Source organism: Ambystoma mexicanum, chromosome 11 (genome assembly GCF_040938575.1).
Source record: "Ambystoma mexicanum isolate Mex_15411 chromosome 11, UKY_AmexF1_1, whole genome shotgun sequence".
NCBI classification, from domain to species: Eukaryota; Metazoa; Chordata; class Amphibia; order Caudata; family Ambystomatidae; genus Ambystoma; species Ambystoma mexicanum.
In genome coordinates, this window is record NC_090934.1 from 164230117 (window position 1) to 164253134 (window position 23018).

At 46.2% G+C, this 23018-nt stretch overlaps 1 protein-coding gene across 4 annotated transcripts in view; it reads left to right on the forward strand.

Moving 5' to 3' along the window:
* The window catches only part of NIPAL3 (NIPA like domain containing 3), a 429324-nt gene that overhangs the window by 34572 nt on the left and 371734 nt on the right, over positions 1 to 23018 (forward strand). For 3 of the 4 annotated variants that reach the window (XM_069622701.1, XM_069622704.1, XM_069622702.1), the window contains exon 2: positions 22590 to 22957. In XM_069622701.1, coding sequence (XP_069478802.1) covers positions 22865 to 22957 — 93 coding nt within the window. In that variant the 5' untranslated portion in view covers positions 22590 to 22864. The remainder of the gene's footprint in view (positions 1 to 22589; positions 22958 to 23018) is intronic. The other variant, XM_069622703.1, reaches the window with a different exon arrangement.

The following is a 23018-nucleotide window of genomic DNA, read 5'->3' on the forward strand; positions in this document are numbered from 1 at the left end:
CAACTTGAAACTAAATGTTAAAAGGAGGTTCAAATATTTAAATCCAGAGTATGTTTATTTATTTATTTTTTGCATTTGTTACACGCCAAAACACAGAGGTATCACGGTGTAGGTTACATCATACAGGCTTAACTGGTTACAGAGAAAATACAAACATTACAAAATATAATTGCAGTGAATAGAACTGGGTGTTTAATATCAAAGCATAACTTGGTTGTTGTCCAGCAAGAGGGCAGGCAATGATTAGAAATTATTGAAGAGCCCGGTTTTGATGAGGCTCTTGAAGCGCTGATGGGAGGGCCCATTTCTTATGTGTATGGTGAGGGCGTTCCAAATTCGGGGTGCAACTACTGAAAAGCTGACCCCCTCCCCTGCTCTGGTGCTCTTGATTCTTGGGAGGTAGAGGTGTGTACTGGAGCCTGATCTGTGGGATATAGTGGACTTTTTTTGTAAGACAGTGTTGTTCAGATATGATGGGGCTGTGTTGGAGATACATTTGTGCGTGGTGGTGAGAGTCTTAAATAATATTCTGGCTTTTCTGGCCAGTGTACATGTCTCCTGATATGAGAAAATATGCTCATTTCTTTTTAGGCCACACGCTGCCCTAAGGGCTTTGTTTTGAAGCAATTGCTTTTTGTGGTTTGCTTGGTCCGCTCCCATTGTTCCAGTTCTGTCTCCTCCTTTTGGCTTGTTAACATTTTTGTGTTTACATATTGTAGGAGTATGGGCTGTTCATTCAGCTGGTTCATCTCCGTTTAATAACAACTAGCAGTACTACAAAATTCCACCAAATCTTGTTAAATTTGGGTTTATGGTTTACTTTGTCTAAGTCATGGTTTACTTTTTCTGTCATGCTTAAACATTTCTTAGAAATGTTTAATTACTTGTGCTAACACAAAGAAGTTGAAGGAGGGCATTACGTGTCGTTTCTGTGCGTTAATTATACAATCGTATTGCACTTGTATTTCATGATGAGGTTTTAGCCTGGGGCTACGAGTCTATATAGGTCCTATGGCATAAGGACCCAAAAATATAACCAAAGAAAAATAGTGTGTTGACTCTATTAGGACTGGTGCTCTCAGTTTGCCCTAAAAATAGGGAATGTCCACTTTTGCACTGTGTGTTCGTATTTTCGTAAAGATTCAAATTAGAAACTGTACATCATTTTCCTAAAAAATATATTTTTATTTCACATATAGTTGATGTGACGTCTCTCCTGAATATTCTACTTCATATTCAATGAGGCCTGGCATAAAGATATTGGCTTGAATTCTATGTATGTTTGCCAATGCATTCCGGTTATTATAACCATCGTCGGGGCCGTACAAATATTTCGTTATGCCTAATCTTTTTATATTTCTAAACAATGAATGAACATAATCATAAAATAAACATTTAACAGTAATTCCAAAAACAAACGCATGTAATCACACATACCCATTCCAAGGTGTGTTTTTAAATGTTCCAACAGTGAAGTGGTGAATAGGAAAAACAGAAAAGAGAAATCTTTATTAGAGAGGTAATGTGACTTGCCTTGCGATCTTAAATTAAACTGTGTGGCAATTAGGTAATTAGTTAAAAGTACCTTATGGTTCAAAGGGCTCTGCGTCTCGTAGAAGAAGTGTCCAGTCTGAGTATACCTGTTAATGTTATGTGAAAAGTTATCAGACTGAGGTATATTACTCAGCACATTCTAATCTGGAGCGTGGGACACACTCTTACCGTTACTCAGCAAAATCGCTCTGTGCTGGTCAAACGCGTCTCCAGGGGCGCAAGCGCGAATGACGGGAGCAGAATTCATGCGTTGCCATGGGGATCCAAAGGCGTCGCGTGCAACACGTACGCCTTGGGTCCCACCTCTGTGCAAGCACAATAGGCGGGACTGTCGCCATGACTACGCTATCCTTATTGAAGTGGAACTGGATGAAGTTCTTCAGCGGTATAACGTCTGTGTATGTTGAGAAATCTCGTTGTGCATTGCATGAATGCAATGCAAACAAGAACTGGATTATTAAAGTGGTGCACATCTTGATAGCGCAATAAGTGAATGTAGTAAAAACACGTCCTTGATAGTTAAAGTGATACACACCTTAATAGCGGGATGTCTACTACACCCAGGTGTCAAAAAATGGTCCTAGAAGAGGACCTGATGTTGAGACACGTTGTTAAAGGTATTAATGCGGGCAGAGGTCGAAACCAAATAAGGGGCCAAATTCAATATCTAGCGGGGTGGGAGGGAGTCAATAATATACAAACAAAATGGGAAAGTTAAGACATGAATACCTTGTCTGGAAGGGTTGGGAGGGAGTCAATGATCAGTAAGCAAGATAGGAATGTTACAGAGGCACAGGTAAGGCTCAGTTCAAAAAGGGGGCTGTTGATACTGTTAGGTCAATGCCAAATTATGACAGAATAGTGGAACTGGATTAGAAGAAGACAACTATGCTGATCCACAAAGTGGATATTCATAGGTAGCACATATAGTTTATTTCTTCATTAAGTCCCTTGGGTGTCAGGGAACTCAGTTGATCAATCCAAAATGTTTCTCGTTGGTCGAGTCTTTTTTGAAGATTCTCATATTTGTTGTATTTACGGACCACTTCTAAGATTACAAATCTGATCTGTGCCAGATTATGGTGTTTCTCTTGCCAACGCCTGGCCACCGCCGAAGTTACTGTGTGATTCCTTATGCATGAATGATGTTCATTCCATCGAATTTTAGCAGTCTTTTGTGTCTGACCAACGTAGAATAGCCCACAGGGGCATTTGATTCCATACACAATGTTCTGTGTGTCACACGTGGCATAGTCTTTCAACTTAATCTTAGTTCCACAGTGTGGGTGGTTAATATTCGATCCTTTGATGATGTAATTACAGTTACTGCAGTTAAGGCACGGAAATGTGCCTATCCGCTCTGTTACCCTTTTCTTGCGCATTGGTTTTGTGTAAACCAAATTATCTTTCAGGTTCTGGCTCCGTTGATACGCGAAAGTAGGGAGTTCTTTAAAGAGATGTTCTATTCTCTGATCACAGGTTATGGTATTCCAATTTTTCTTGATTATGGACTTTATTCGACTACTTTGCCTTGAATATTTTGATACAAAGACCAGTGGGGGCGGGGGCGCTGTTGAGCAGCCGGCAAGATGGCTGCCTAGTGTTTGAGCTCCACGCCTAGCCGCCTCTTATCCGGCTACATCTGCGGTTCCGTGCACGATCCTGCATCCCTGCCTCGGTCTACTTGTAGCTGCTGCTGCGAGCTCCCTGCACATCGACTCCCGGAAGAAATCGGACATCGGGAGGCCGTGTTCTGCCTTCGTGACACGCGCGCTGTGGCGCAGCCTTGAGCCATTGGACGTTTCCCTGGTGCCCCGCGGCCTGTGCGGCCCTATCTTTGCTGGCTCGGCCTTGTCCTCATACGCAGCTCCTCTTCGCTCTGACATCTCCGCCTGCACGTATCCCCCGTGTAGGACCCGCGACCGGGGGTGTGGGCCGTGCTGGAAGCGGGCCTACGAGGAGTGTGGATCCCAGAGGAGGCCTACTGAGGTGCGCCCTACCCTATCATCCCCCGCTTCCGACCATGTCGAGTCGCACCAAGGGTGGCGCCAGAACGGGGGCCATGGACAAATTTGCAAAGGCCGCTCCTCGTTCCGAAGTAGGCCACGCGTCGACCGCGCCGGAGGATCTTGATACCGATCCGAGCCCCGGGGCTCCGCCACCTGACCTCACCGCCATGATGGAATCGATGGCAAAAACTTTGCCTCGTTTCATGAAAAGCTCGACGACATTAACGCTAACGTGGCCTCACTAAAGACACGCGTCGATCAGGCTGGCTCCAGGATTACGGAGGCCGAGAACCGGATATCCACCAACGAAGATGTGATTCACACATTGCAGGATACCGTGGCGGCCCTGTCGCGCGACATGAAGACCGTAAAGGCTAAATGTGACGATTTGGAGTCCCGCTCCCGCAGGAACAACCTACGCATCATTGGGGTCCCAGAAACCGCCCTGAAGGGCCGAATGGAGGATGCGGTCGAACGCCTGCTCAAGGATTTGCTTGGTGACCCGGACCTATCCCCCTACTTCACGGTTGAGCGGGCTCATCGGGCCCTGTCCCCGCGTCCCAGGCCTGGTGATTCCCCCAGGCCCATAATAGCCAGAGTTCTCAACTACCGGGACAGGGACCTCATCCTTCGCCTGGCACGTGAGAAGGGTGAATTGCGCTTGGAGGCTAACGTTGTCCGAATCTTCCCTGACTTTTCGATGGCGGTACAGCAGGAGAGGCGACAGTTTCTTGGCGTCAAGAAGATGCTCAGGGAGCGCAAGGTCCCGTATGCCATTTTGTTTCCTGCGAGACTGAAAATCACACACGGGGGCAAACTCTATTTCTTCACTATCCCCGACGAAGCGGCTAAATTTATCGAGATGCAGATACCGATCCCGGACACTGAGGATGCCAATGATGGCGCAAATTAACGGGGAGTTGTGGAATTGGGCTATTGGCTGCATTTGTTGACTCTGTAAGTACATTCTTTTCCTGTGACGGCCTATGCATCCGCTGACAGCCGGTGTCGGTCGGGTCGGACTCCCTATCATGGACTATGTTCTGCATGAGGCCTAGCTCGCGACATTATACTGCCCTGTTCCAGGTTTCTTCGATCTCCCTGTTACAACTGCGCGAGTTCCGCCTTGCTAGGACTGTTCCGGTCCCCCACCTTGAGGACACGCGGTGCGGGTGCTCCGTGTTTGTTTATACTGGTTTGGTGGTTGCGGAGCTGCAGGGGCCTGTGCGCGGTCCCCGAGTTCCCGCTAGCGGGCGGGGGCCTGCACTGCGGCCCGCCTCTACTGCTCGATTTGCAACAGAGCCGATGGCTCTAAGCGTGCTAGTGCGTGGCAACGGCGTACCCCATTGCGATTGCACTGTTTTTCTTTGTTTTGATTGAATGTGTTGGCCCCCGTTGGGCCCTGGGGATGTCCCGGCCAGGTTGGGGTTGGCCTCTCTGTGTGTTGGGGGTGGGAGATGTTTTCACTGCTGATGTAGGGTTAGTGGTGCAGGTGGGGGGTGGGATTGGGGTTGTTTTTCAAAATGGCACTCGAGGTTTCGCAGGGTGCATGCTGAAGTGGCAGAAGCGCGCATGCTGTCTTTACTATTGGAGCACACATGGTCATCTGTGTTGGGATGTTCACTGAGGATTGTTGTCACGGGTGTAGATGGCCATAACTGAGATGTCTACCGGCATATTGTCCTGGAATGATCGGGGGTTGAGCAACCATACCAAAGCCCGCAAGATCATGGCATATGCCAACAGGCATGGCTCTAGGGTCCTGCTCTTACAGGAGACGCATTCCAATGGGCTGATACCAAGGGCAATGGCCCCATCATGGGGCCCCGCCAGATTCTTTACGTCCTACTCCACGCAATCTAGGGGCGTCCTTACGATTTGTCCATAAATCAACCAAGTTTGGGCTGCACAAGAGTTACATCGACCCCGAGGGTCGCTACGTTATATTACATTGCACACTGGTCAATAGGGAATACTTACTGGTCAACACATATTGTCCCAACGTGGACTCACCGGAGTTCTTCGACACAATAGCCACCATACTCCTGGGTTACGTGGGGGTGCCTATCATATGGGGGGGTGATCTGAACCTTATACTAGACACTGTCTTGGACAGGACTGCCAGAGGTCCTAGGGCGCTATCCCGCGCGGCGCGCAGGCTCCACGGCCACATGCTGTCTCTTAACATTTGCGACGCCTGGAGAACTCTCCATCCCCAGAAACGTGAATACACCTACTATTCATCTGTACACGATAGCTCGTCTAGGATTGACCTATTCTTGGTCTCTGGCGAGGTCGTGGGCGGCGTGCAGGACGCGGGCATCTTGGCCCGCACATTATCGGACCATTCTCCAATCACTCTATCCCTGAGACTGGGCACTCCTGTTCCTACACTCAGTACTTGGCGCTTTAAGTCGGAGGCTCTGAAAGATATCGTATTCAAGGCTGAGATACTGGCTGATATTGTGTCGTTCTTCGAACTCAACACACTCCGAGATACGACCGCTGCGACCAGGTGGGAGGCCTTCAAGGTTTATATAAGGGGCATGTCCATTTCTCGGGAGGCCGGGGTGCTGAAGGCTATTAGGGCCGCTCTGGAGCAATCTGAGATCAAATTGAAGCGTCTCGAACAGGGTACCACTGCCGGCTCTGATCCCTCCATCCTTGCCCAAATCTCGGATGAACTCCAAGTTTTTAACACATTGGCAACCTCCGAAGTCAGATATTTCAGTCGCCCCCAGGCTGCTAGGAGGTATGGGGAGGGTGACAGACCTGGGAAAACGCTAGCAACGCTCGTGAGGGGGGAATTGGGCCAGACTCAGATCTCCTCCATCAAAGACCGGAATGGTGATGTACAATGGGCGGACCCAGAAAGCCTTCGACATGGTTTCTTGGAAATACATGTGGCTGGTCCTCGAGGCAATGGGTGTTGGGCCGAATATGATAAGCTTTATTAAATTATTGTACACCTCCCCTGTGGCGCGCGTTCGAGTCAACTCTCTAACCTCTGGACCTTTCTCGTTGCTGAGAGGCACCCGTCAGGGCTGTCCCTTCTCTCCGATTCTCTTTGCATTGGTGATTGAACCTATGGCGGACTATGTGCGCTCGCGGCACTCCCGTAGGGGAATAAGATTGGTTGGGGAGCCGCAGATTATATCTCTCTATGCGGATGACGTCCTGCTCTACATTAGAGATCCCACAACTCATCTCAATCCTATATTGAGAGACGTCACTCGCGTTGGTACTCATTCCGGCTTCACGATCAACTACTCCAAATCGGAGATCTTCCCGCTCACCAAATCCACCACACAGCCCATCTCTGAATATCCCCTGCGCTGGTCCCCTAATGGCATTAAATACTTAGGCGTACAGGTGTCCCTCACTAGACCTACTCTGCTGACCGACAATTACTCTGCGGTATCGCGAGTAGTGGAGACTAAACTCTCGCGATGGCGCACCCTTCCGCTGTCCATTGCCGGACGACTGTCCCTGATTAAAATGATTCTCCTTCCCAAGCTCCTGTACACGTTCAGTAATGTACCCTTGTGGTCTGGTAGGGCATACTTCACTAAGCTTCACACGCTCTGCGCACAGTTCCTCTGGCACTCGGGTGCGGTACGAAAGAAGTGGACGGACATGGCACTCTCGTACAGACGTGGGGGTATAGCTGCTCCTGATTTTGCCAAATATTGGATCTCGGCCCAAGCCCAGTATGCCAGTCATTGGTACCCTGGCACCCCGAACCGTCCACACGTCAAGCTGGAACGGCTGGCATCCTCGGGTATCAATTTAATGGCCCTAGTGCTGCACCGACATTACGCCCCGGATTCCTCCGTGGACCCTGTCGCTGCGACTTTGTCCGCTTGGACATCCATACTACGCTCGTCGGGTGAGACCTCCCCGTACTATAAGTGGCTGCCCTTGTAGGCGTTTCCGGGATTGGAGCCCACAATGGATGCTGCCTTGGCCCACCATTGGGAGGCTCTAGGGTACAGGGCATTGTCGGACTTCTTCCCAGAGGGCAAATTTATAGATCCCCAGACATGGAGGCAGGGTCACACTAAATCTCCATTAGAGACTCTTCAGTACTACAGGCTTCGCGCCGCGTTCCGTTCTATGTGGCCGTCCTTCCCGGACGAACCCCCAGATGACCCGGCGATAGCGTACATCGCTAACTCGGGAGGTGCCCGGGGCGTTGTCTCATCACTGTACCAAATCCTGCAAGACACCTCCACTGTGCCGATATTAGGAGCGCGCAACAAATGGGCGGAGGAACTGGGTCTAGAGATACCGGATGAGCTTTGGGAGAGCATGTGTCTTCACACCCAAAAAGTCTCCCTCAATTTCCGATTTCGGGCCATGCAGTGCAAACTTCTCAACAGGCTATATTACACACCACACAGGACCTCCAGGTTCGATCGCGCCGAAGGGCGCCCCTGCCCGCGCTGCAAGGCCGCAGATGCTGACCATTTGCATATGTTCTGGACCTGCTATAAGCTGTCCGGTTTCTGGGAGGGGGTCATAAAAACACTCATTGCAGTAACTGAGACCATTATTGATCCAGACCCCCTGTCTGTCCTGTTTGGGGTATGGAACACGGAGGAAACTAAGCGCTTGAAGAAGTTTTTGAATATAAGTTGCATGATTGCTAAGAAATGTATACTCCAGAGTTGGAGGAGCTCCTCTCCCCCGACCTGTCAGAGATGGCTGGGCCTGCTCACGTGGTCACGGAACTGCGAGGAGGACTACTTGGCTATGCTGCCGGCCCAGTCTCGCCCCAAGAACATTTGGAGTGAATTTACCACGTATCTCAACAACGAGTCCGAGGCCGCGTCAGGATCCGGGCGCTCCCCGGCCTCTACCCATGCACTGTGATTTCTGCTGTTCCCGGTCTCTTCCCCTCATCTGTGAAATATTGTAATTCCTGATGTAATGTAGCTAAAGGTGCCTAAGTGTTGCTCCATGTCTCATGTGACTTATACTTGTGTCCCAGATGTTTGTACCTTGTGAACCTCTGCCAATAAAAATAAAAGTTAAAAAAAAAAAAAAGACCAGTGGGGGCAATTGTTCTGTTTTTGTTTTGGGTTTCAATAGTTCTTTACTGTTTTGTGTGGCTGTGCGAGCAGTAGCTATGTCTATCTCTTCTTGGGAATACCCTCTTTCCAAAAATGTGTTCCGCATCTCCTTCAATGATTCCTGGCAGTTCATAGGGTCACTGACTATTCTTTTTACCCTTAGCATTTGGCTATAAGGGAGATTCTTAATAAGGCTTACAAACTTAATCTTTGTAAGAGATTATTGCGATCAGTATTTTTGCGATAGTTCTTGGTGCGGTATTCGCAGTTGGTAACTTATCTCCACATCCAAAAAATGTATGATTTTATTCGAGTGTTCGTGTGTAAACTGGATGCGGGGGTCTATGTTGTTCAGATAATCAAAAAAAGTTAGAAGTTCAGATTCTGTGTTTGTCCAGATGCCAAAAATATAGTCTATGTATCTGCCATTGAGGATTTTTGAGTACATGTTCCAGTTCAAATTTGTACATAAATGCGTTGGCATAAGAAGGTGCCATGGTGGCCCCCATCGATGTGCCTGCCACTTGTAAAAAATATGAGTTTTTGTATTGGCAGTAGGAGTTATAGCTGATAAATTCTAAGAGTGCCATTATGAATTCTTTCTGTGCCTGAATCTCACCCTCTTGTAGTAATAACCATTCCACTAAAGACTCTTGACGTCTACAGTGCAACAGATGTGGTTGGAATTAAATGGAATTGTTCTCAGTTGTTGCAAAAAATGAGTAGAGTCCTTGATGTATGTGCTTGTCTTTTGGATTAAGGGTTGTAAGAAATAGTCAATATATTTTCCCAACGGTTCCAGAATATTGTTCATATCTGCGACTATGGGCCTCCCTGGTGGTTTGTGTAGATCCTTGTGGGCTTTCGGTAGTGTATAAAAATGTGGTATACGAGGATGTGGGTTAGCGAGGAACTTTTTTGTGTTGTGTGAGATCCATTCTAATTCCTCAGCTTTTGTCAATAAAGTCTCCAGGTTCTTTCTTATTTCTTCTGTAGGATCTGTGTCCAATCAGAGACCTGTACGGAGATGAATCATTAACAATAAGAGCTGCAGATAAAGGAGGCAGTATAGTTCTCTTGAACAGCCAAGATTATGACCGTGAATGTGCACAGCAACTGAATGATACAAACACATATGCTCCTTTGGACACAGCACATACAAACAAGCACATACATCAAGGACTCCACTCATTTTTTTGCAACAAATGAGAACAATTCCATTTAATTCCAACACCATCTGTTTCACCGTAGACGGCAAGAATCTTTATACCTCCATCCCGCACGACTTGGGTAGGGAAGTAGTGGAATGGTTATTACTACAAGAGGGTGAGATTCAGGCACAGAAAGAATTCATAATGGCACTCTTAGAATTTATCAGCAATAACTCCTACTTCCAATACAAAAACTCATATTTTTTACAAGTGGCAGGCACATCGATGGGGGCCACCATGGCACCTTCTTATGTCAACGCATTTATGTACAAATTTGAACTGGAACGTGTACTCAAAAATCCTCAATGGCAAAACAATCTGTCGATATGGATCAGATGCATAGAAAATGTTTTTGGCATCTGGACAAACACAGAATCTGAACTTCTAACTTTTTTTGATTATCTGAACAACATAGACCCCGCATCCAGTTTACTCACAAACACTTAATAAAATCATACATTTTTTGGATGTGGAGATAAGTTACCAACTGCGAATACCGCACCACGATCTATCGCAAGAATACTGATTGCAATAATCTCTTACAAAGATTAAGTTTTCATCAACCCAGCCTTATTAAGAATCTCCCTTATAGCCAAATGCTAAGGGTAAAAAGAATAGTCAGTGACCCTATGGACTGCCAGGAATCATTGAAGGAGATGGGGAACACATTTTTGGAAAGAGGGTATTCCCAAGAAGAGATAGACATAGCTACTGCTCCAACAGCCACACAAAACAGAGAAGAACTATTGAAACCCAAAACAAAAACCGAACAATTGCCCCCACTGGTCTTTGTATCAAAATATTCAAGGCAAAGCAGTCGGATAAAATCCATAATCAAGAAAAATTGGAATACCATAACCTGTGATCAGAGAATAGAACATCTCTTTAAAGAACTCCCTACTTTCGTGTATCAACGGAGCCAGAACCTGAAAGATAAGTTGGTTTACACGAAACCAATGCACAAGAAAAGGATAACAGAGCGCATAGGCACATTTCCGTGCCTTAACTGCACTAACTGTAATTACATCATCAAAGGATCGAGTATTAACCACCCACACTCTGGAACTAAGATTAAGTTGAAAGACTATGCCACGTGTGACACACAGAACATTGTGTATGGAATCAAATGCCCCTGTGGGCTATTCTACGTTGGTCAGACACAACGGACTGCTAAAATTCGATGGAATGAACATCGTTCATGCATAAGGAATCACACAGTAACTTCGGCAGTGGCCAGGCATTGGCAAGAGAAACACCATAATCTGGCACAGATCAGATTTGTAATCTTAGAAGTGGTCTGTAAATACAACAAATATGAGAATCTTCAAAAAAGACTCGGCCAACGAGACACATTTTGGATTGATCGACTGAGTTCCCTGACACCAAAGGGACTTAATGAAGAAATAAACTATATGTGCTACCAATGAATATCCACTTTGTGGATCAGCATAGTTGTCTTCTTCTAATCCAGTTCCACTATCCTGTCATAATTTGACATTGGCCTAACAGTATCAACAGCCCCCTTTTTGAATTGACCCTTACCTGTCCCTCTGTAACATTCCTATCTTGCTTACTGATCATTGACTCCCTCCCACCCTTCCAGACAAGGTATTCATGTCTTAACTTTCCCATTTTGTTTGTATATTATTGACTCCCTCCCACCCCCCTAGACATTGAATCTGGCCCCTTATTTGGTTTCGACCTCTGCCCGCATTAATACCTTTGACAACGTGTCTCAACATCAGGTCCTCCTCTAGGACCATTTTTTGACAGCTGGGTGTAGTAGACACCCCGCTATTAAGGTGTGTATCACTTTACCTATCAAGGACCTGTTTTCACTACATTCACTTATTGCGCTATCAAGATGTGCACCACTTTCATAATCCAGTACTTGTTTCCATTGCATTCATGCAATGCACAACGAGATTTCTCAACATACACAGGCGTTATACCGCTGAAGAACTTCATCCAGTTCCACTTCAATAAGGACATGGTCACAGTCCCGCCTACTGTGCTTGCACAGGGGTGGGACCCAAGGCGTACGTGTTCCCACGCGACGCCTTTGGATCCCCATGGCAACGCATACATTCTGCTCCCGTCATTCACGCTTGCGCCTCTGCAGACATGTTTGACCAGCATGGAGCGATTTTGCTGAGTAACGGTAAGAGTGTGTCCCACGCTCCAGATTAGAATGTGCTGAGTAATATACCTCAGTCTGATAACTTTTCACATAACATTAACAGGTATACTCAGACTGGACACTTCTTCTACGGGAACCAGAGCCCTTTGAACCATAAGGTGCTTTTAACTAATTACCTAATTGCCTCACAGTTTAATTTAAGATTGCAAGGCGAGTCACATTACCGATCTCTAGTAAAGATTTCTCTTTTCTGTTTTTCGCATTCACCACTTCACTGTTGGAACATTTAAAAACACACCTTGGAACAGGTATGTGTGATTAAATGCGTTTGTTTTTGGAATTACTGTTAAATGATTATTTTATGATTATGTTGATTCATTGTTTTGAAATAGAGAACGATTAGGCATAACGAAATATTTGTACGGCCCTGAAGAAGGTTGTAATAACCGAAATGCATTGGTGTTAGGGAGAATTCTCTGTTTAGGCTGAATTTCCCTACCTAGTGAGTCCCCCAGCAGCTTTGCTGGATTTCTGGGGTTTATTTTTTTTCTCCTGCCAAGAGTGAGACTCTTTTACCCTCACTCTTGGACATGTTGAACTGTGTGATCTTGGACAAACCTTGTGTTGAATGGGCCATGGGGTCTTTTACTCCATAGGGCATCATGTATTTTTTGGATGTGGGTTACACAGCACCCTCTGTGCAGTAACCCAGGGGTGTCCTAGGGACTCCCCAACATAGACTCCGTACCCTGGGACTGACTACTGTCTCCCAGGGCATGTAAAGTCACAAAAGGCTTTATTAGTCTTGGATCCTGAACAGAACCAGTACAAACCATCATATTGTGGACGTACTGGCTGGGGCAATTCGATTGCCCCAGGGTCTGTTAGTCGAGGGGGCACGTCTCCGTCCCCCCTGATCGAGTTTTGGCTGGTGGCAGTGGAAACTACTTTTTATATTCGACCGCGAATATTTCCCTATGGGATTTCCCATTGTTTTAGGCTAACACATTTAATTATTTATTTACGGTAGCCTTAAACATACCGCCGGTTTATATATTTATTATTATAACTCCGGTCGGGTTATTTTGCCAAAACTTGATCCTAAAATGGCGTTGGTATTCACCTCTGTAATTCTGACCCAAAGTGGAGCCCTTTGTCCCACTTTTGGCGGGCTTCTCCACAGAAGCCCTCCAAAGTGGTGCCACTCTGTCTGGGGTACTTAGGGGGGGTGGAGGGGAATTTAGGCACCCTGGACTGAGTTACCAAGGTAACTCAAGTCGCACTCCATCCTGATTGGCCCAAGTGGTGAGCCGCCCGGCTCACCACTTAGCATGTTTGAGTGACAGCTAGGCTGGGTGAATGGGGGTTTGCTGCATAAAAGCAGGGCTTTTGGGACTGGAACTTCAGAAGTCGCCACAGGACCAAGAATCCGACGAGGGAAGAGCTGAGCCGACCTGCTTCGACGACACCAACCGGTGGAGCCCTGCTGAACCGTCTCACCACTTTTCCCGACGACCGAGGAGAGCTCTTAACGGAGTGGCTCCTTCCTTTGACTGGTGGGGACAACCAGTTTTCGCCTTCTTTCCGCTTCTTTGGAGTTTCTCGTGGCCGCCTTGCCTGTGCCAAGCACCCCGGCAACCGGAATACCACACTTTACTCCCATACCGCGAAAGTCGGTACAACCCTTTAACCGGAGGACTCCACGGCTGGTTTCTTCCCGGGCAGTGCTACGACCTTTCTCTTCTGCTCTTCAGCGAGATATTCTTCTCCCCTGACCGACGTCGAGCCTTGCTGTCACTGCCTGGAACAACTGCCCCCGCTGGAGGATCCTTTCCGTTTGAGGTACTGTGTTCCGCCTGGCTTCCTTGGCCACCGACTGTACGGGGTAGATTTAGTCCCCGGCTTTCGACCCTAGGAGTGCCTGGGACACTTTGGCTAAACTTTCTGAGCCACTCTAAACTCTTTTTGACTATTTGCAAGACTTTGAATCCCTAACGAACAGTGTGATCTTGGGCACATTTTCGCTCCGGCTGCTCTAAGAGTGGGCCCTGCCTAGTGACTTTTGCTCACCTGTGACTTTGTTCTTCCTTAAGCCTATTGCAAGTGTGTTGGACCTTAGAGTGGTGTGTTTAACCTATTTCTGCTTTTTCTCTCCCTTTCTTGGAAACTACTAGAGTGTCATCTAACGTTAAGCACTCACCTCTGTTTTAATTAAGTGGTGTTAACCTAGAGTTGTCTAGATAGGAGAAAGGATTGAATCTACTTTCATTATAACTGTGTTGAAGTATTTGTTTCAATATTCTTTGCTAGAGTGATTTTACTTATGTGTGTTTCTAAATAAATAACTATATTCTTTTGAAACTAAGCTCTGGTCAGTGTTTGCTTGTGCTATTGTATTTTGGTACCTATTGTGTATACTTTGCATACTGCCTAACTCTTCTTGAGAGAAGTCTGACTGCTCAGCCACAGCTACCAGGTAAATCTGGGTGGTACAGACTGCTACCAAAGGGGTTTACTGCTATACCTGTAGTCTTAAATCTTTTGCAGTGTTCCCCAAGGGAACTGCACAGGTTTCTGCCTAACACTGGTGTACAGCGGTGGGATTTGTATTGAGTATACATTTTAGAGTGCTTTAGATACCTTAGTGCAACTAACCACAAAGCTTAACACTAGAAAAGTAAAACCTCTAACATGTCAGTTATAGAAAGCTATAGTCAAGAGTCCCTGGCAGCCAAAACTGCTGATTGTTTAAGAGTGCTCTGTAAACATAAGGATCTCATGACTAAGGGCAAGAAAATGGAGCTGATTGAAAGATTGTTAGCTAACCAAAGCCTGGGTGATGGTTCAGAGGAACCTACCACTCCAGCAACTGTAGATGACAGTATTGAAGTTAACATGGATCAAAATGTTGATAATTCTGAGGAAGAGTCAGAAGAGGAGGGTGAGGCTGTTGTAACTGTCCCCCCTAGGCCTCTGCCTGCTCTACCTGCTGTACCTACTGGGCCCTTACCAGGCCCCACATTTAGTCCTCAGTACTTTGAACTAGAGAAAATGAAACTAGAATTGGAGTATAAGAAACTTAATGCTCAAACTGAAAAAGAACTAAGGCTAAGGGAAATGGAGCTCAAGTATGAGCTAGAATTGAAGAAATTGTCTGTCGAAAATGCTTCTCTCTCTGGCTCCTCTAGAAGTTCCAGTCCTAAAAGACCCCGGATGCCTAAAGAACTGGTTGGTATGTATGAGCCTAAGTTGGATGTGTTGGATTGGTTGTCTCTGTTTGAATATAATCATGGGCTCCAGAACATCACAGGAAATGACTTACTCACCTGGTTGTTCTCTAGGCTTCCCCCTGTTGCAACTGATGTGGTAATGGAGATGGGGGAGGAGGATAGGAAGGATTATGAATGTGTGAAACTAGCTTTGATAGCTAGATTTGGGAAGACCCCTTCCCAGTACCTTAAGAGGTTTAGGACCCTCAAAAAGAATGATGGTACCCCTTGGGCTACCTGGGTGAGTGAATGTTTGAAAAACTTAGAGGGATGGATTAAGGGTTACAAGGTGAACACTTATGAGGGAATGAGGAATCTCTTTATGTTGGAGTCTATTTATGATGCCTGCTCTCCTGAGCTCAGACAGCACTTGGCTGATTCCAAGGAATTAGATTCCCGGAAACTGGCTAGGGCTGCTGACTTGTGGGTTGCCAACAGGGCTACTCACAAGGATCCTGGGGTCACTCAGAAAAAGGATGAGGGAAAGCAGCCACCCAAAGTGAATCCAGAGAATTCTAATACCTCCCAGACCAAAGAGGGCCACAAACAACAAAATAACCAGGGTAAACCCCAGGGTAAACCACAACAGGCTAGTGTACCTTCTGGCCACAAGCCAGAAGGAGGTCAGAACAAGCCACCCTTCCAGAGAGCATTTGGACAATGCTATGTCTGTCAGGGTACTGACCATATCAAGGGAGATCCCAAGTGCAAGGGTAAACCTGCAGGGATTAGCACAGTCTCCTTAGCCTTCACTCCTGAGGATGAAGTACAGATGGCTAGTGCTCACTTTGAACTCTTTGCTGAAGATCCCTTGGGACTTCAAGCAACTGTCAACTTAGAGTCTATGGATCTGGTTAGTAGCCAGAATAGGGACATCTATACCTCTCTACCAGCAAACTCTAAAGTGTACTATGTGGACAGTGTTCTTGTCAATGGACAAGATACTCCTGCCAGGAGAGACACTGGGGCCAGCAGAACAGTAGTGGATGAAAGCTTCTTTCAACCTGAGGATGTGGCCAAAGCACCCAAAGGTCCCACTAAGATGTCTGGAGGCCCTGTCCAAATGGTTCCTATTCTACCAGCCCTCATTCAGTGTAACAACATGACAGTAAGGATCCCTGTCAGTGTTCAGACTGAGGTACCTGGGAAGGTCCTGTTAGGGAATGACCTAAGAACTCTAGGAGTAGTGTCACATACCCCCAGGCCTCCCAGTATGGAGAAGCAGAACTTAACCAAATTGGCTAGAAAGGCTACCTTGAAGGACCCTTCTAAGCCTGTGGGACCCTCTACTGAGAACCCCACTACAAGCCCTGGTGTTAGTAAGTTGACCTCTAACCCAGGCACATTTCAAGATAGTATGCTAGGAACATGGGAGCCCCAACCAAGCCCCATCATTGTTCCCCTAGTCTCAGAGTCTCTGACTCCCCCTGCTTCTGAGGAAGAGGTGGATAGACCAACTAGGCCCCTATCTGGACCTGAGAGAACTGGTAATTCTCAATGCTGGTGGAAAACCAGAAAAGAAAAGTCTAAGGCCAAAAACCTTCAGACTGTTGGGCCTTCTACTGAAGACCCCAACTCAAATCCTAATATTAGGGGGGAAACTCCTAAAATAGGTAAGGGTAGATCTAAGAGGAAGGGGAAGCAGGTACATTGCCTAACCCAACCCCTCCAACCAAGAGGCCTAAGACCCAACCTGCTCCCACAAGAGAGGTGGTGAGGAACCTTGGAGGCCCCTCTAGATCTAAGGGAATCCTTTATAAGGACCCCTTGAAAAAGCCTAACATAGGTTCAGAAGTTGTACCAACTTCTGAGGGACTGGTCAACCAGATCCCCTATAACAAAAAGACTGATGTTCCTCAAAGGGTTTGTAGGTCCTTTAGCTTGCAACAGAAAACCTTTGAGTTCTCCCTTAAACATAGGTCAAGGTGTCACCATCAAAATGCTGATGGACTCTCTAGGATGTATATCATCGACTAGAGGTATGAGGTTCATCCAGGAGTGGATTAAATCCTCCTGTCCCTTAGTCTGGGGGGGGCGAGTGTTAGGGAGAATTCTCTGTTTAGGCTGAATTTCCCTACCTAGTGAGTCCCCCAGCAGCTTTGCTGGATTTCTGGGGTTTATTTTTTTTCTCCTGCCAAGAGTGAGACTCTTTTACCCTCACTCTTGGACATGTTGAACTGTGTGATCTTGGACAAACCTTGTGTTGAATGGGCCATGGGGTCTTTTACTCCATAGGGCATCATGTATTTTTTGGATGTGGGTTACACAGCACCCTCTGTGCAGTAACCCAGGGGTGTCCTAGGGACTCCCCAACATAGACTCCGTACCCTGGGACTGACTACTGTCTCCCAGGGCATGTAAAGTCACAAAAGGCTTTATTAGTCTTGGATCCTGAACAGAACCAGTACAAACCATCATATTGTGGACGTACTGGCTGGGGCAATTCGATTGCCCCAGGGTCTGTTAGTCGAGGGGGCACGTCTCCGTCCCCCCTGATCGAGTTTTGGCTGGTGGCAGTGGAAACTACTTTTTATATTCGACCGCGAATATTTCCCTATGGGATTTCCCATTGTTTTAGGCTAACACATTTAATTATTTATTTACGGTAGCCTTAAACATACCGCCGGTTTATATATTTATTATTATAACTCCGGTCGGGTTATTTTGCCAAAACTTGATCCTAAAATGGCGTTGGTATTCACCTCTGTAATTCTGACCCAAAGTGGAGCCCTTTGTCCCACTTTTGGCGGGCTTCTCCACAGAAGCCCTCCAAAGTGGTGCCACTCTGTCTGGGGTACTTAGGGGGGGTGGAGGGGAATTTAGGCACCCTGGACTGAGTTACCAAGGTAACTCAAGTCGCACTCCATCCTGATTGGCCCAAGTGGTGAGCCGCCCGGCTCACCACTTAGCATGTTTGAGTGACAGCTAGGCTGGGTGAATGGGGGTTTGCTGCATAAAAGCAGGGCTTTTGGGACTGGAACTTCAGAAGTCGCCACAGGACCAAGAATCCGACGAGGGAAGAGCTGAGCCGACCTGCTTCGACGACACCAACCGGTGGAGCCCTGCTGAACCGTCTCACCACTTTTCCCGACGACCGAGGAGAGCTCTTAACGGAGTGGCTCCTTCCTTTGACTGGTGGGGACAACCAGTTTTCGCCTTCTTTCCGCTTCTTTGGAGTTTCTCGTGGCCGCCTTGCCTGTGCCAAGCACCCCGGCAACCGGAATACCACACTTTACTCCCATACCGCGAAAGTCGGTACAACCCTTTAACCGGAGGACTCCGCGGCTGGTTTCTTCCCGGGCAGTGCTACGACCTTTCTCTTCTGCTCTTCAGCGAGATATTCTTCTCCCCTGACCGACGTCGAGCCTTGCTGTCACTGCCTGGAACAACTGCCCCCGCTGGAGGATCCTTTCCGTTTGAGGTACTGTGTTCCGCCTGGCTTCCTTGGCCACCGACTGTACGGGGTAGATTTAGTCCCCGGCTTTCGACCCTAGGAGTGCCTGGGACACTTTGGCTAAACTTTCTGAGCCACTCTAAACTCTTTTTGACTATTTGCAAGACTTTGAATCCCTAACGAACAGTGTGATCTTGGGCACATTTTCGCTCCGGCTGCTCTAAGAGTGGGCCCTGCCTAGTGACTTTTGCTCACCTGTGACTTTGTTCTTCCTTAAGCCTATTGCAAGTGTGTTGGACCTTAGAGTGGTGTGTTTAACCTATTTCTGCTTTTTCTCTCCCTTTCTTGGAAACTACTAGAGTGTCATCTAATGTTAAGCACTCACCTCTGTTTTAATTAAGTGGTGTTAACCTAGAGTTGTCTAGATAGGAGAAAGGATTGAATCTACTTTCATTATAACTGTGTTGAAGTATTTGTTTCAATATTCTTTGCTAGAGTGATTTTACTTATGTGTGTTTCTAAATAAATAACTATATTCTTTTGAAACTAAGCTCTGGTCAGTGTTTGCTTGTGCTATTGTATTTTGGTACCTATTGTGTATACTTTGCATACTGCCTAACTCTTCTTGAGAGAAGTCTGACTGCTCAGCCACAGCTACCAGGTAAATCTGGGTGGTACAGACTGCTACCAAAGGGGTTTACTGCTATACCTGTAGTCTTAAATCTTTTGCAGTGTTCCCCAAGGGAACTGCACAGGTTTCTGCCTAACAATTGGCAAACGTACATAGTATTCGAGCCAATATCTTTATGCCAGGCCTCATTGAATATGAAGTAGAATATTCAGGAGAGACGTTACATCAACTAGATGTGAAATAAAAATATATTTTTTAAGAAAATGATGTACAGTTTCTAATTTGAATCTTTACGAAAATACAAACACACAGTGCAAAAGTGGACATTCCCTATTTTTAGGGCAAACTGAGAGCATCAGTACTAATAGAGTCAACACACTCTATTTTTCTTTGGTTATAATTACTTGTGCTACCCATACTGCACAGAGCAGGCTGCATAATGCCTGATTCATAACCTCTTTGTCACTATGCTTTTAAGTTTAGCATTGGTTTTAGATTTTAATCACTTGATATGTTTTATGCACCTTCATTTCCAGATTTGAATTGGTTAATGTTTTGGCTTTCATCTAATGTAGATTAGTATTCCAGGCCTTCTAGATTGCAAAGCAGACAGACCAATTCCCGCTGTACTCCTACTTGTGGCAGCTGCTCCTTGGGGAATTTTGTGTGCTTACTCTGAGAGGTGAAGTGCACATCCTGCCAACTGCAATGTTGTTTGAGGCAAATCAGGCAGCTATGGCAATTCACAGGCATCCTTTTGGATGCTAATCCTGTTATGAGGTCAGGCTTCCCAACTGTGTTTGAGACAATGATGTAAGAGGCAGTCAGCCTCAGCGACATGGTGGCTCTAAAAACAAAATATTTTGAAATAAGTTACTCCTCTCTGAGAGGCTGCTATTATTTGTGTACCAAAGAGGTCAAAAGCGGTTCATGTGGCGATCCTGTAGCGCTGACGCCGGATGACAAAACCCTCACTTAACCACACCCTCTCTCACTGGGACCTCTTACTAGTCTATTGAGATGGCGCATGCAGTCACTCCTTGCTCAAATGTATCAAATCTGGAGAACTGATTTTGAAGAGACTGTGACGGAGTAGGGTTTTTGAGAAATGTACATTGCTGTTTCAATCTAAAGTGCATGGATTTTTTTGATGATTTATTACAGATCATCAGAATAGCTTGACTTTGCGATAGGCTGCAAAGAAAATTGAAACATTTTTAGGTGAGGTTTTGATAAAGCTGTGGATTGTGGTATCAATTTCATCATGGATTCAAAACCAAATGTGACTCCATGTATAGCAATCTTGTTATGTAATTGTGAGGTATACCGCGCATCGCTGCTGTATTCATGGTCTCCAGTCGCTCCGGTGTTTCTGTAAAGGAAGGGTGTTAGTGCGGTTGTTAGTGGATTGAGAGGGAAAAGCGCAAGAGAGCTTTGGTGTGCTGTTGGTAGCTTCAGTTCAGAAAAACGGGTTACTGTGTGCTGGTTTGCTTTTAGTTGTCCGATGTTGTGTTTTGTTTGGTGCAAAGTTGTATATGGGTGGTTTTTATGCGTTTGGTTTAGTGTCTTGTTGGGTGTATTGGAGTGTCAGTAGAGTGTCTGTGATTTACAGTGTTGCATTTGTTTGCGGCTGAAGTATGTGTCTGGTTTGTTCAGTGGAGGGTGGGTATGCAGAGCATTAAATTAGAGAGTTTTTAGTAGTTAGTCAGCGGTTGTCTGGGTCTTTTCTGTAGGTTGGCTTGACTCGTCTGGTTCATATTATTCTATGGGGTTTTGCGGTCGGATGCTTTCTTTCTATGGGTGGCCCCATTTTTCGGGGGATCTGGTGTCTGGCATTTTCGTTTGGTTGCTTTGGCGGTTTTCCGTCGATGGTGTTTGAGCCAAGAGCCATCTTTTTACTAGTTTTCAGAATTGTAGGTGATCATCTGTTGTTTCTATTTCCTTTGGGAGCGGATTCCAAAGTCTCATTGCTATGTAGGAGAATGTGGATCGCCCAAATTTGTGCTTTGCATGTTGTTTCGGTTTGAGGCGAATGTCATTGCTGGACCTTTCCCTGTATGTATTCTGCTCCTTGGCTGTGGATTGCTTTGTGTGTTAAAAACGAAAATTTGTTTTTTGACCGTTAGCCATTTTGTCAGTCTAGAAAAATGGATACCTCTACTGTGTGACCGCAAATGTATTTTGATGGCCGTGGGCCAACCGTCTCATGTACGATATGACAGAATATAGGTTTCCGAGTTTGCCAATGAACGGCCATTTTGATGTAACAAAAATCGCCATTTTGTTTTCTTTCCATTGCTCATTGCTTTCTGTTCTTATTGCTTCGCAGTACATTTTCTGCTTACACTGCTCAACTGTAAAACATTGTTGTCTGCACGTGAAAGGAAAAGGCCGCAGGGCCGCGAGGATAACAAGAGTTTGTTGAAACACAACGTAGGCAGCGCCAGGAAGAATGCTCGGCTCCCTCCCGAATGTAGCCTTGAAGCAGAGCTGCAGGGCATTTAATCATTTCGCAGCTGCCAGCCAGTCTCGTTATATGGTAGAATATGTTAGAATAAAGCAGCTAAAGGCTTGAATTATGCTCTTCTTATGGCCCCCCCTTTGCTGAGCCCTGTTAGAGCGTGTCAGCTCCCATGACACGAATAGCACCTCATAGATAGCAAGGTCTGGAATGCAACTCTCCACCCGTATGTAGCTCGCTTCCAAGAACAGAAGCGCTGTGTTCTGTTCAACAACTGCAAGATGCCTCCACACTCACAAATTGCAAATTGTTACTAGAATAGATATTTGAAGGTGTCATAGTTGTCGAAAGTGTCCATCATCACACCAAGTTCAAAGAAACCCAACAAAGGGGGGTGTTAAACATGTCATAGCTGATTGTTTGATATGCATTTTGTATATATGTAACTGATGTACGTAATTCACTCTCTTGCGTCCCTCAAGGTCTAGAGATACACGTCGCGGGGCGTGAGACCGAGTTGGCCAACTGAGAATTTTACTTTTGCAATAAACCCTAGCTTTGGGAATACAACCTCGTGCCTGGCGTATCTATCGTGTGTGGTGACTCACCTTGTTTCGATAGACGTAAGGGACCCCTAGGGGCCCCTTTCAATTGCAGTGTTCTCAGTCCTGGTGTCATGTGCTCTGTCTTAGTGAGTCTGAGGAGTAGTCTTGCTGCAGCGTTCTGTATTCAATGTAGTTTTTTTTTCATAAGGTATTCTGGCATTCTGAGACTACGCCAACAGAATCTCTTCTTGACATGACAAGTGAGATTGTGATTGTGTAATGTTCTATTTATTGTTTCAGATGATTCAGTCTTACAAACTAAGCTCTGTAAAAGCCATGACTCTCGGATTTTGCTGCCTGGCTGGCTGATGCATGCCTTTTCTGTACAGGAAGAAACGTCTTCATTTTACGGTCATCTAGTCTCCAGTCATCTATGAGAGGATGGAGTGCAAATGTCATGGACCCACAGAGAGGATTTTATCTGGCAGCAACTAGGACCTGCCTGTTGATCAGTAGTGTGAGATACTTACTGCATAGCCAGTCTAGTCTTTAAGCAGATACATGAAAGAAACAATATGGAAAGCGCAAACCGTCCGGATCTACAACTGCAACAGCTGCCTCTTACCACGCAAGTGCTTCCCTCCCAGGACTCTCCATTTTCCTACAAGGTAAGAACCTCTCTCCTATGTGTTTATTTGTATTTTCTTATGGTTTGTAAAGACGCACATA